The sequence below is a fragment of the Ovis canadensis genome, chromosome 11 (genome assembly GCF_042477335.2).
Source record: "Ovis canadensis isolate MfBH-ARS-UI-01 breed Bighorn chromosome 11, ARS-UI_OviCan_v2, whole genome shotgun sequence".
NCBI classification, from domain to species: domain Eukaryota; kingdom Metazoa; phylum Chordata; class Mammalia; order Artiodactyla; family Bovidae; genus Ovis; species Ovis canadensis.
This window is the reverse complement of record NC_091255.1, coordinates 30,694,299-30,708,267: the sequence shown is the minus strand read 5'-3', so window position 1 is coordinate 30,708,267 and position 13,969 is coordinate 30,694,299. Positions and strand designations below refer to the sequence as shown.

Below are 13,969 nucleotides of genomic sequence, written 5' to 3'. Positions count from 1 at the left end.
GGTGTTGGAGAAGACTCTTGAGAGTCCCTTGGACTGCAAGGAGATCCAACCAGTCCATTCTAAAGGAGATCAGTCCTGGATGTTCATTGGAAGGACTGATGCTGAAGCTGAAACTCCAATTCTTTGGCCACCTCATGTGAAGAGTTGACTCATTGGAAAAGACCCTGATGCTGGGAGGGATTAGGGGCAGGAGGAGAAGGGGACGACAGAGGATGAGATGGCTGGATGGCATCACCGACTCGATGGACATGAGTTTGAGTGAACTCTGGGAGTTGGTGATGGACAGGGAGGCCTGGCAGGCTGTGATTCATGGGTCGAAGAGAGTCTCAAACACCACTGAGAGACTGAACTGAAGAAAGGGGGGTGGGGGGGCCTAAAACCCTCATCAAACAACTGGCTGCATTATTCATTTCTTCTATTGGAGGCCAGTAGGTTCAAAGCAAATGAAATGTATTTCTCTTTCTGGCTGATGGAGGTGGGTGGGGAGCAGTGTGGCTTGAACACGCAAACCTTTGCCCTGGCATTCCCAGGATGTGTCAAATGTGCTTTGTGTGAGTAATCCAACCACTCCAAGAAAAACACATATCCAAGAGGTAAGTGGGACAACACAAATTACCACCCATAGTATGTATTAATGCTCAATAAGTATTAACTATTAGTAACAGAAGTAGTAATGTTTTACTTTGAAAAACTTCCCGTGATCATTAAGTATGGCACACCCCTCCTTTTCTTAAGTCTGCTATACCAACTCCTTTAAGAGAGATTTTTCCCCCTTTATCAGGAGCAATAACCTGCAGAAGGGTCTAAATTGCCTTTTTTTTTTTTTAAGATTTATTTTTGGTCGTTGTTGCTATGCATTGGGCTTTCTCCAGTTGTGGTGAGCGGGGGCTATTCTTCGTGGCAGTGTGAGGGCTTCCCATTGCAGTGGCTTCTCTTTTTGTAGGACATGGGCTCCAGGTACTGGGTTTCAGTAGCTGCAGCGCATGGGTTCAGTAGTTTTGGAGCAGAGGCTTAGCTTAGTTGCCTGGGGAATATTCTTTAACCTAATCACCAGCAGAAATTCTCAACCATTTAAGAATAGTAAAGGAGGTCTCTCTCTCTCTTTTTCAGCCGTTTCCCCTCTGCTTTGCGATATGCTTCAAAAGCAGAGGTTACCCACCTCCCCTCAATTCTGAGTCAGTCACATGGGGCTAGACGGAGAATCCAAGAACACTGGGACACCAACCTGATGAAAGAACAGCCCCACAACCCCTACCGGAGGTTGCTACCCACGAGATCCCTTCTAGGTACATCGTTTCAGGAGGCACAGCTCCTTTGCCCAAACCCACCAGCACGCCCCACCCTCCAAAGTCAATCAAGGCCGAGGAAGACCTCTCTTCCTTTTCTACATTGAGAAACTCATTCCCACCACCACCTCCCCTAAAAACCTTTCCTTGCCCTTGGCGCCTAGCTCCCACGTCTCCGTCCGAAGACAGCTTCCTCGCCGTCCTACCCCCAGAGTTGCCCCAGTCTCCGCACTCTCCTCCCCTCGGGGGGGCGGAACGCTCACCTGCTCGATGGCGAGCTGCACGTCGGGCGTGAGCTGCAGCACGGCTTCCAGCTCTTCTACGAACTCCAGTTCCTCCTCCTCCATCATCCTGCCGCCAGCTCCCTCCCGACGCCCACCCGGACCTGGAACCACACCTCCTGCGGCCACTCACGCCGGAGACCAGAAACGCTCCAGCTGCAGCTGTCCGGCGAGCCTGGGCTCTGTCAGCCAATCGGGCACTTCCGGGAAGCCGAGCACTTCCGGAATCCGAGGCACTCTGGGATAGCGGAGGACTTACCTCTGGTCGCCTGAACTAGGCATTCCTACCACCTCCCGAGAGTACCCCTGAGCAGCCCTGTAGTTCGGCGGCCCATACCTCTCCTTAAGATGATGGGGACCCGCTTCACCTCTCAGAAGGCGCCCCCCTACTCGGGCCCTGGCGCTGGGGAAGGCCCGGCAGGACAACCCCCTCCTCCCCTAGTGAGGATGCGCCCCGACTGCGTCGCGATCAAATAACAGCAACCCTCACAGGCCTCGAGGCGGGCGATCCATCTGCTCTCAGGAGCCCCTTGCTCAGTGGCACTAGGTGTCTCCCCAGCCATCGGGGGAGAAATGACCCCAGCTGGTAAGTGGCGATGTTGCCAAGGACAATTTGTAGGATGGAACAGCGTCCACTTGATATTAGTTCCCCGTGTGCCGAGCCTCTGGGCTGTTTTCAGGGCGTGTCTGCAGCTTCCTTCTTGTGGGGGACGGGAGGGGAGAGTCAGATTAGGCAGTGACCCACCCTGGGGAAATGTTGACTTTCTGGGACTCTTGAATAGCTAGAGTCAAAGTCACAGTCCACGAATGATGAGCTATATAATCTTGAACAAATTACTCCATCGACCCGGCTTACCCGGCAAGGAGGTGGGGAGAGAGAAATATTAAAAGCACTATGCAAATTTAAGCTAGTAATACAGGTTAGTAAGAGGGTGTCCAGCCCTCTGCACCGCAGAGGAAAAAGCAAAGTCACCCTGTGGAGCCACTTTTCCTCCAGCTACAATGAGATCATTGCAGCCAAAGGAAGAGTTGTTTTACCTGTTAAACATTGTGAAACTGAGATGGCAGCATCCCTGGTCCCAATGAGCTTTTTTTAAATAATCAAGATTGTAGTAAAGGAAGAGTTAAACATATAAATCAATTATTTACTAGAATGTTATTGACTCAAAATCATGGTTTTGAAATTTATTTAATGACATGGGAAAACACTCATCAGAAAGCAAAAATACACAGCATGATCCCAGTTTGTGTATTTTGTGTCTATAAAAATGATAAGAAATTCTCCTTTTCTGCAGGCGATTCAACATATTCTTTGCAGATTTTCCCAAATTGTCTATGAACCTGTAACACTTTTATAATCAGAAGTATATTTTTTAAAAGAAAATGATAATTATATCTATCTCTCGGATGTTTTTCATTTTTTATATACAGTAAGAAATATATATAAAGTCCATCCATTTAGTTTAGAATGCCATGAATTTTCATAAATGCATATCATCATGTACCCACCATCATAATCAAATCCTAAGATAGTTCCATCATCACCACCCCACCCCACCCCACATTCTCTCATGCCTCACCTACTCCCCTGGCAACCACTGGCCAGATTTCTGTCCCTATAGTTTAACTTTTGCAGAACGTCATATAAATGGAATCATACAATATGTCACCTTTTGAGCTGGTTTCTTTCATGTAACATGATGCATTTGCATTTCATCCACATTATTGCATGTGTCAATAGTTTATTTCTTCTTGCTGAGTGGTAATCCAGTCTCTGATATACCACAGTTTCTTTATTCCCTGGTTGAAAGACACTGGGGTTGTTCCTAGTTTGGGGCAATTATGAATAAAGCAGGATTTTGCGTGAATGTAAGTTTTCACTTCACTTGGGTAAATAACCTAGAAGCGGTCTTGCTGGGTTGCCTAGTAAGCCTGTATTTAACTATATTATAAGAAACTGGCCAGCTATTTTCCTAAGTGGGCTGTTATCATTTTTGCATTCCTGCCAGCAATGGATGAGAGTTCTGGTTGCTCATAGAGCTTATTTTTAATGATGATTTTAATAACTCACATTTCCTAGTCCTTGCTATTTGCCAGGCACCATGATAAGTGTGCTACTGCTATGTAATCGCTAAGTCATGCCTGGCCTTTTGAGACTCCATCGACTGTAGCCCACCAGGCTCTTCTGTCCATGGGATTTCCCAGGCAAGAGTACTGAAGTGGGTTGCCATTTCCTTCTCCAGGGGGGTCTTCCCACCACAGGGATCAAACCCATGTCTCCTGCTTGGCAGAGGGATTCTTTAACACTGAGTCACCTGGGAGGCCCATACCATGTATATATAATACATCATCTTTTAATCTACATGGCAGTTCAGAGGTTGGTAGTTACTATCTGCAATTCACAAAAGAGAAAATGGGGATGTAGTTAAAAACTAACAAAAAACGTGCTCCAGGTCCCATTATTGTTCCTGCCATTCATTCAGTGAATTTATTGAAAGAGTGAATGAATGTTCCTGCTGGCAATAGGCACTAGGCCAGATGCTGGGAATTTAGCAATCAACAAAATAAGCCAAGTACCTGCCTCCATGGAACTGTTTCCAAGTATCACAATCAAGAATTGTAATAGTTACATGCAAGACAAGTAAAGCATATGGTGAAAGGCGATGGAGTGCTCTGATTGGATCTGAAGATCAGGAGAGGCTTCTCTGAAGAAGAGATTTTTAAGCTGAAGCAAAGGGTGGAGCTGTGAATAGGAGGTGACAGATAAAAGGAACAGTATATGCAAAAGCCACAAGGATGAAGAGCTTGGCCAGGGTATGGGACTTTGAAAGCCATGAGGAGAATGGAACAAGAAGAGGCCAAAGAAATGGGCAATGCCAGATGGTGGAGACTCGAGATGGTCATTTGAGGAATGGAAAGCCTTTGAAGGATTCTAAGCAGAAGAGTGACAGGACCAGCTCCACCAGGCCTGTCGTCAGCCCTGGCCCCCATTATTTTTGTTTTCTTTACTTCAGGGCAGCCCATATTGTTGGGGAGAGTCAGGGAGCCAGGGTGACCATCCCAATACTAAGTCAGGCTGTCCAATTGCCACTGATTGTCTTTTTACAATTCCATTGTCATCCCTCAATTGCATTCCCCCGCGACCCAAGCCCTTCCTTATGCTGAAGCTCCCAACCTCATTACCTTCCTTCTTCCTCTTTGCAGATAAGATACTGATAATGAATATAAGTTTGGGTTTTAAGACAGTTGCACAGTACAAAAGTCGAGGAAAACAAAGAGCAGAGAGAGAGATGGACATTAGGTGAAGAAAAATGCATTCCTTGGTGGTCCACTGTGGTTAAGAATCCACCTTCCAATGCAGGGGACGTCCACTTTCTCTAGTTCTCTTGCTGTGGAGCACAGGTTCAGTAGCAGCACAGGCTGAACCGACTGCAAACAGGCTCAGTAGCTGCCACTCATGGGCTTAGTTGCCCTGCGGCATGTGGACTCTTAATTTCCCAACTAGGGATCGAACCTGTGTTCTGTACCCTTGGCAAGGAAGACCCAGGGCAGCCAAAATTTTTAAAAAGTAGTAACAGGCTAGACTGTTTATGATAAGCAAATGAGAGAAATATCTTTACTAGAAGGAGGAAGCCTGGAAAGACAGATTATAAACTCTTAAATAATATGGGAGTGTACAGATATGAAAAACTGGGGTATGAAAATAAGGAATATGTGGGTTTTCACAAATGAGTTGGGCTTTTTAAAAAACAATTTTTTGTAATGGAATAGGGTATATAGCTGATGACAAAGTTATCATAGAAACATCTTCTCTACCTTGAAAGTTCACTAAATGAGGAATAAATTCAACCTCTAATACTTAAAAAAAAAAAAGGCACAAAACCAACCTAGGAGACCCTTTCCTTTAATCAGCAATGGGAAAAGGACAAAGTAGAAGAGAATTACTACAAAACGGTCTGTAGGGCAGTGTTGGGGTGCATCGCTGAGGATGGCATCAGAATAAAATAGAAAAAAAAGTAACCCTCCTTTCACAATGTTTCTCTTTGTGCCCAAAATGTGTTAAATATATAGGCTGGAAATAAGTCATTTTAAAACAGCCTTTGTTCATGAGATCCAGTGAGATCTCTGAATTTCATGTGCCTCTGTCAATTGACTGGTTTTTTTCCTAACTCTGTTAAAAGGAGTCTCCAACACCCTATGCTATTTGCAACTGGTTTCATTATTTTCGAAGGAGCTATGCTATAATTAATTGAGTAGACATGGTGCAGAGTGTTATTTTCTAAGATAGAAACAGTGTCTTTATTCTATTAAGAAGGATCTCCATAAGGACCACCTCCTGAACACCTGGGCTTTTTATGAAACTTAAAAAAAAAAATCATAGAATGTCTAAATGACATGCTTTTAACCCACTAAATGCCAGTAGCATAACCTCTCACCCCCACGTTGTGATAACCAAAAATACCCCCTGCGAAGAAAAACAAAAATACCTGCTGTAGATTTCCATAATTCCCCCTTTGGACCCTCAGGCACAATCACACATAGACGCTTGTCACTATGGGTGGTAAAAAGCTTCCAAGCCAACTTGTAGTAGAGGCATATAGTTTAATCCCTATATTAAATCTTGTTCAGAATGTCTTTTTGGTGCTTCTTCATGCATTGGTTTAAGTGCATGACTTTTCATGAGGACAGATTTATTTTGCTGTCCTTCATTCCAGAATTTTCTGAGCATCCTGGACACTGGTGTTCTTGACTGACATTCATTCCAGTGGGCTTAGCTGGACAGACGTGCACTTAGGCTTACTGCTCTGTGGCATATGGGCTCCTAGTTCCCAAACTAGGGATTGAACCCGCATCTGCTGCCTTGGCAAGGAAGAGCCAGTTCAGTCAAAATTTAAAAAAAAGAAAAAGATAAGTAACAACAGTCTACACGGTTTATGATAAGCAAAAGAGAGCTATAAAAATACCTTTAATAGAAGGAGGAAGCCTGGGAAAACAGATTGTAACCTCTTAAGTAAAATATGGAAGTGTACATATATGAGAAATTTGGGTATAAAAATAGGAGTGTTCTGACTGTTCTCATATCCTGGACACCCAGTTTTGTTTTGATTGGTACTCAGGTTCTCCGTGCACGTCCATTCTTGCTAAAGCGATTATAATCTTCACCTAGCTTCAGTAGTTCCCCTGTTCCCACGCTGGTAGCTCAGGCATTCAGTCACATCTATATACCAGCTGCCGTAGACTTTTAAATTAAGACCCTTCCCCATTGGCTACATTGAGTTCATAGTAATTCCTTCACTCAACAAAGTGATAATTACACAGGTGAAAATGACAAGCCCTCTGGTGCAAGTCTTACACATTACAACAAATATAAACACTGGTTCTATAAAACTGACATTAACTAGTACAACTATTATAATGTAGCTGCCATTAATTAATGTGTCTTACACCCTCGAGTTTCTCACTTCCTACCCTCTTTTCCTGTTGTCTTCCTGCTGTGTTCTGGTGCCTTCCCCGAGCTGTGTCTTTAGCAGCTCCTCTTCTCCTGGTCCACCACCACTAGTTCTTAATCTTTTTTTGAATCTGGATCCCCTGGAGGAAGTGAAGACCTCCATACCATAAATCCTTTCCCCAGAAAAAGATACATTTGTACAACATTTTGCAGGCAGTTCTAAGGGGAAAGTGATCCTATGGAATACTTCTTAAGCTCTTTTTTAAACCCCATCTTCTTTCTGCTAAACATAACAATCTTTTAAAAAGATATTTATTGATTTGGCTGCACTGGGTCTTAGCTGAGGCACATGGGATCTTCGATCTATGTTGTGGCATGTGGATCTAGTTCCCTCACCAGGGACCGAACCCAGGCCCCTTGCACTGGGAGCACAGAATCTTAGCCACTGGACCACCAGGGAAGTCCCCTAAACATAACCCTCTTGTGAACAACCCTGCCACACACAGTGTTCCAATAAAAGGTGTGATCCTTATCCCTCCAATTTATAACCACCGATACGTAGTTTTTATCCATTTTCCACTAGCCAAAAAATATTTGGCCCGGCTAAGCATTTTTAGATCTACATCAGAAAGCGAGTCAAACGTTTTATGTTCAAAATGTAATACTGTCAAGACTCGGATAGCTTCCTCCAACCCAGTCCCCTATGGAGATACATTGCTTTGAGAGGTCACTCTCAACAGCCATCTCTAGTCTCCAAATCTCTTCTGTCCACACTTGGGTTTCTCTCCTTAGTGTCAGTCACATATTTTCAAATGCCTGTGAAAATCTTCACTTTGCTTGTCATCGGTTTCTCTTTTTCCTTGCCCTCAGTGCCCCAATCTAAGGACATTTACCTCTTGGGTCTGGAGTTCAGCATTTGATGGGGAAGCCCTCCAGTGGTGCAATCAGTTAGCCCACAGTACTTAAATAGCATTTTATGGGCATATCTAATCCACTACACTAAAGTGAGTGGTATTAGGGACTAATGCAGTGCAGTAATTTACATAGCATTTTATGCATGTTCGTGCATGCTCAGTTGCTTAGTTTTTGACTCTTTGAGACCCCATGGACTGTAGCCCACCAGGCTCCTCTGTCTATGGGATTCTCCAGGCAAGAATACTGGAGTGGGTTGCCATTTCCTTCTCCAGGGGATCTTCCCAACCCAGGGATTGAACCCAGGTCTCCCGAACTGGAGGCAGACGCTTTAACATACCAAAGAATATTTTATGTCAGACGGTATCCTAAGTGACTTATGATGGTTCAATTTATGATTTTTCAATTTTAGGACAGTGTGAAAGCAATATGCACCCAGCAGAAACGCTACTTCAAATCCTGATCTTTCCCCAGGCTGGTGGTGTTCTGGGTGATACATCCTCTTGCAATGCTGGGCAGAGGCAGTGAGCTGCAGCTCCCCATCAGCCAGGCAGTCAGGAGGTAAACAGTATACTCACAACCATTCTGTTTTTCCACTTTCAGTCCACTTTTCAATAAACTGCATTAGATATTTGACATTTTATTATCAAATAAGCTTCACATTAGATAATTTTGTCCAAGTGTCAGCTAATGTGTTCTGAGCACTTAAAAAACAAACTTGTTTCCCTTTCTAGTCTTTTGTGTGTGTGTTTTAAAGTTTTTATTATTTATTTATTTATTTGGCTGCATTGGGTTGAAGCATGTGGGATCTTCGATCTTTCGCTGTGGCGCCAGTCTAATTGTGGCTCAAGGGCTCAGTAATTGCAGTGCAGGAGCTGAGTTGCTCCACAGCATGTGGAATCTTAGTTCCCAGACCCTCATTCCTTGCATTGCAAAGTGGATTCTTAACCACTTGAAACACCAGGGAAGTCCCCTGAACATTTTTAATTAAGGTGATTTTCAACTCATGATATTTTCAACCACGATGAGTTTATCAGGACCTACCACCACCAGAAGCTGAGAAAGATCTGTGCTCCTCTACTGGATATTTGGTGGTCTAGTCACCAAGTCATGTCCAACTCTTTGCAACCCCATGGACTGTAGCCTGCCAGGCTCCTCTGTATATTTAGATCATTCCTAAATCTTCCCTTGTGGCTCAGTTGGTAAAGAATCTGCAGTGCAGAAGACCGGGTTTGATCCCTGGGTTGGGAAGATACTCTGGAGAAGGAAATGGCAACCCACTCCAGTATCCTTGCCTGGAAAATCTCATGGACAGATGGAGCCTGGGGGGGCTGCAGTCCATGGGGTTGCAAAGAGTCGGGCATGACTAAGCGACTAACAAATTTTTTTGTGTGTGCTATTACAAACAACACTGTATCCTTGCAATATGTATTTATACTTCTATCAGCACTGAAAAAAAGTGCCTATAATCCACATATCTTTATGAACACTGGATATTATGTCTTGTAAATATTTACTTATAAAACTTCTGTTGACCTTTTGTATTTCTTCTTTTCAGTTCAGTCGCTCAGTCGTGTCCGACTCTTTGCAACCCCATGGACTGCAGCACGCCAGGCTTCCCTGTCCATCACCAACTCCCGGAGTTTACTCAAACTCATGTCCATTGAGTCAGTGATGCCATCCAATCATCTCATCCTCTGTCATCCCCTTCTCCTCTCACCTTCAATCTTTCCCAGCATCAGGGTCTTTTCCAATGAGTCAGCTCTTCGCATCAGGTGGTCAAAGTATTGGAGTTTCAGCTTCAACATCAGTCCTTCTAATGAATATTTAGGACTGATTTCCTTTAGGATGGACTGGCTGGATCTCCTTACAGTCCAAGGGACTCTCGAGTCTTCTCCAACACCACAGTTCAAAAGCATCAATTCTTTGGCGCTCAGCTTCCTTTATAGTTCAACTCTCACATCCATACATGACCACTGGAAACACCATAGCCTTGACTAGATGGACCTTTGTTGGCAAAGTAATGTCTCTGCTTTTTAATATGCTGTCTAGGTTGGTCATAACTTTTCTTCCAAGGAGTAAGCGTCTTTGTATTTCATGGCTGCAGTCAACATCTGCAGTGATTTTGGAGCCCAAAAAATAAAGTCTGCCACTGTTTCCACTGTTTCTCCATCTCTTCTGTTATTTCCACTTTATATTCTTTGATTCTTTGGGGTCATTTGTGTTTCTTCATAATTTGTAGGTTTTCTTTGACTACTCTGAATATTAACTCTACTATGTGAAAGTTACTCAGTCATGTTCAACTCTTTGTGATCCCACTAAACAGTCCATGGAATTTTCCAGGCCAGAATACTGCAGTGGGTAGCCTTTCCCTTCTCCAGGGGATCTTCCCAACCTAGGGACTGAACCCAGGTCTCCTGCATTGCAGGTGGATCTTTACTAGCTGAGCCACAAGGGAAGCCCTCTCTACTGTGAGCCACAAACATGTTCTTCAGTTTACGTTGTCTTTTTACTTGTTAAGAGTGACTTTTGATGTACAGTTTTTTTGCTTTCTAAAAATGCACACAAATCTATCAGTCATTTTCTATGTATCATCTGGGACTTAGACCTTTGGGAAAACATTCTTTAGCCAGTGAATTATAAAAATATTTTTCAAATTTTTCTTCTAATACATCTGTAGTGTTGCTTTTCATGTGTAACCTTTAATATCTCTGGAATTTGTGTTTGGTGTGTGGCAGGGCATTGTATTCGTTTCCCAGGGTTGCCATAGCAAATTAGCACAGGCTGGGTGCATTATGACAACAGAAATTTATTTTTGCACATTTCTGGAGGCCAGGAGTCTGAGATCAAGGTGTCTGCAGGACTGATTCCTTTTTGGAGGCTCTGAAGGAGAAACCCTCCCTTTCATGCCTCTGCCCTGGCTTCTGGTGGCTGCCAGCAGTCCTTGGCTTCCCTTGGCTCATGGACTCATCCTTCCAATCCCTCACTGCATCTTCACTTGGCCTTCTTCCCTGTGTCCTTTCCTGTCTCTTGTAAGGATATGCTCATTGGATTTAGGGCCCTCATGACCCAGTACAGTCTCACCTCAATCCTCACCATGGTTATTAAATCTGCAAAAACCCCCATTTTCAAATGATGTCACATTTTAAGGTGATTGTGAATCCAGGGGTGACACTATTCAACTAATTTTACTTTTTCCCAAGGCAGGCCAGTAGTTTCTGTGGTTTTCTTACATAGTCCTTTCTTTGCATACACGTGGGATACACTTGCACAGGTTAAATGTAGTGGGTCTGGTTCAGGACTTCTGTTTCATTGACCTCTTTCTCCTATACTGTTTCAGTGATAATAAGGTCTAGGATGTTTCGATATATTGTAAATTCCTCCTCCACTCCACAGGGGTGTTCTTTATTCACATATTTCTTGGTTATTCTTGAACATGTTCTCTCATTCACGTAAGCTTTAGAAAGAGTTTATGGAGTCCATTCAAAACATGTTGGAATTTCAATTAGAACTGTACTGAATTTAGAGATCAATTTGGGGAAAGTTCATATGTTTACAATATTTAGTTTTTCAGCCATATTCTCCATTTATTTAGGCTTTTATGTCTTTCAGTAAAAATCTGTGACTTTCTTCATATAGGTCTCACATATTTCTTGATAGGCCTAAAACTAGTCATTTTATAAACTTAGAAAACTATTGTGAATAGTCCTCTTTTTCTATTACCATTTCTAATTGTTATTTGTTGACTTATAGAAATGCCACTTATTTCTGTGTGTTGATCTTGTATCCAGCCACCTTACTTCAACTGCTTTACTCTATATTTCAGTTGATTTTCTTAGTTTTTCTTGATAAATTACCAAATTGTTTAAAAATAGCAATAGTTATTTCTCTTCCTTTCCAGTGTTAAAATCTTTTTTGAAGGTTTATATGTGAGCTACTGTTCTGCCCAGAGAAGATGTTAATTAAACAGCAGCAGACAGAGTGGACATGGTATTAACAATCCAAACAGGAGAAAACATGCTGAACAAACCACTCAGGGCACAGATACTGCAATAAGGAAACAACGGATTTATAACACATAAAAGAAGGAAAGTGACAGAGTCTTGGCTGGCAAGTGCTCCCTGCCCTCCCACACTAACAATATGGAAAACCTTCCAAATCCTTCTCAGACCTCCACTAGGCAGCTCCATCAGGTTACCTGGCAATGTGGGAATTTGCTCTGCCTGCAGGGCAAACGTATTATCAGCCTGGCTCTCATCAGAACAGTTCATGCAGTCTTTAGACTGACCATTCATAGTTCATGAGGTCAGCCACAGACAACTGGTGACACTCAGCTGCCACATAAGCATGTGCTGGGATGCTTGGGGCTGAGGTTCTTTTTGCTATATATAATGAAGATTCCTCCCCAAATTAGACTTCTAAGTCTCTGTAACTAATCAGTTTTCGTTGCATTGTTCTTTTTTTTTAAATTGAAGCACAGTCGATTTAGAGTGTGTTAATCTCTGTTATACAGCAAAGTGATTCAGTTATACATATATCTTTCCTTCCTTCTTATATTCTTCTCCATTGTGATCTATCCAGGCTATTGAATATAGTTCCCTGTTCAATACAGTAGGGCCTTGCTGTTTACCCATTCCGTGCACCATGATTTGCATCTGCTAACCCGAACTCCCACTCCTTCCCTCCCCCACCCCCGCCCCCTTGGCAGCCACAAGTCTGTTCTCCATGTCTGTGTCGGTTGCTGTTTTGTAGATTTCACTCGCGTCACAGTTTAGGTTCCACATGTAAGTGATTTCACATGGCGTTTGTCTTTCTCTTTCTGACGTCACTGAGGACGCCAATCCCCTCTTTCTGACGTCACTGAGTAGGACAATCCCTCTGTCCATCTGTGTTGCTGCGAATGGCCTATTTCATTCCTTTTTATGGCTGAGTAATGCTCTATTGTATATATGTAGCTCATCTTCTCGATCCATTCATCAGCTGACGGGCATTTAGGTTGCTTCCATGTCTTGGCTATGGTGACTAGTGCTGCTGTGACCATAGGGGTGTGTGCGTCTTTTTGAATTTTAGTTGTCTGCACTGTTCTTAGTTTCCAGCCATTTCAGATTTTCACCTGCAATCTTACTGAGCTGTAATTAACTCTTGGGGTTGAAATTGGCTGTGCGTGGCCAAAGACCCCACACACTTAGCTTAATAGGAATTAATTCATTCATTCTTCGTTCATTGCTTAAGTACCAAGCACCTACATAATTGTAGTTTACTACATAAGTTAATAGAGCTCAGCCTATAAAGAGAAAAAGACTAGATACTTAAATAGGAGCTTGGGTTTCTGTTGATATTATGATGCCACTTTAAAAACAGAAACTGAGAATGCAAGTAAGGATGGGAATATTTTTAAAGATAAAGTTACCAGAAAAGATGAAGGCCCTAAGTTTGTGTGCCAAGGTGTATCTTCGAACAAACCTGCTCTCACCTTCAGTTAAGAATTTCTTTAAAAACCAGTGAAAAGCCACTTTGAAAGATAATCTATAATAATTCAAATATAAAATCATTTCTGATGTTAAAAATCAGGTTTGTGAAATTCAACATTGAAAATGCTTATGATAAGTGAAATATTAATATTCATAATTAAAGCATGACCTCAGATATATAACAAAAGCATATAAAGAAGACTGGGAGGAATTCTACAAAATTGTTAATAATCAGAGTAATAGCTCAGTGATAGCATTATTTATGATTATTATTTTCCATATTAGGCATGGTTTAGTTTTTAAAGTATTTTATGATCAAAAAACTAAAAAAGACAAAGAAATTATCTGAGTTTAGTTAAATAGAGTAAGCAAAATCAACCTTTTATGGAATTACTGATGAGACATGAAGACACTGAAAATTGTTGATCTGTTGTTTTAAGATGGCAGCTGAATATGTTCACAGTGATTTGCTGGTTCTAACTCATTTCAGAGGTAATTTCCTTAATGGATCAACATTCTGGAATATTTTTTTAAGTTGACTACCTTTAGCTAGGTGTGGCCATCTGCAAA

The 13,969-nt window shown here is 42.5% G+C and overlaps 1 protein-coding gene and 1 long non-coding RNA gene across 2 annotated transcripts in view; one reads left to right on the top strand and one right to left on the bottom strand.

The window, feature by feature from the left end:
* VPS53 (VPS53 subunit of GARP complex) overlaps positions 1 to 2,258 on the bottom strand; it is a 124,415-nt gene extending 122,157 nt beyond the window's left edge. The window contains exon 1 of the mRNA XM_069603041.1: positions 1,550 to 2,258. Within this exon, the coding sequence (XP_069459142.1) occupies positions 1,550 to 1,636 (87 nt within the window). The 5' untranslated portion in view covers positions 1,637 to 2,258. The remainder of the gene's footprint in view (positions 1 to 1,549) is intronic.
* Positions 2,259 to 8,402: 6,144 nt separating this feature from the next.
* LOC138447357 (uncharacterized) lies at positions 8,403 to 10,095 on the top strand. Its single transcript, XR_011259804.1, has 2 exons — positions 8,403 to 8,489; positions 9,487 to 10,095. It is a non-coding gene; the product is annotated as an uncharacterized lncRNA (long non-coding RNA).
* Positions 10,096 to 13,969: the final 3,874 nt, after the last annotated feature.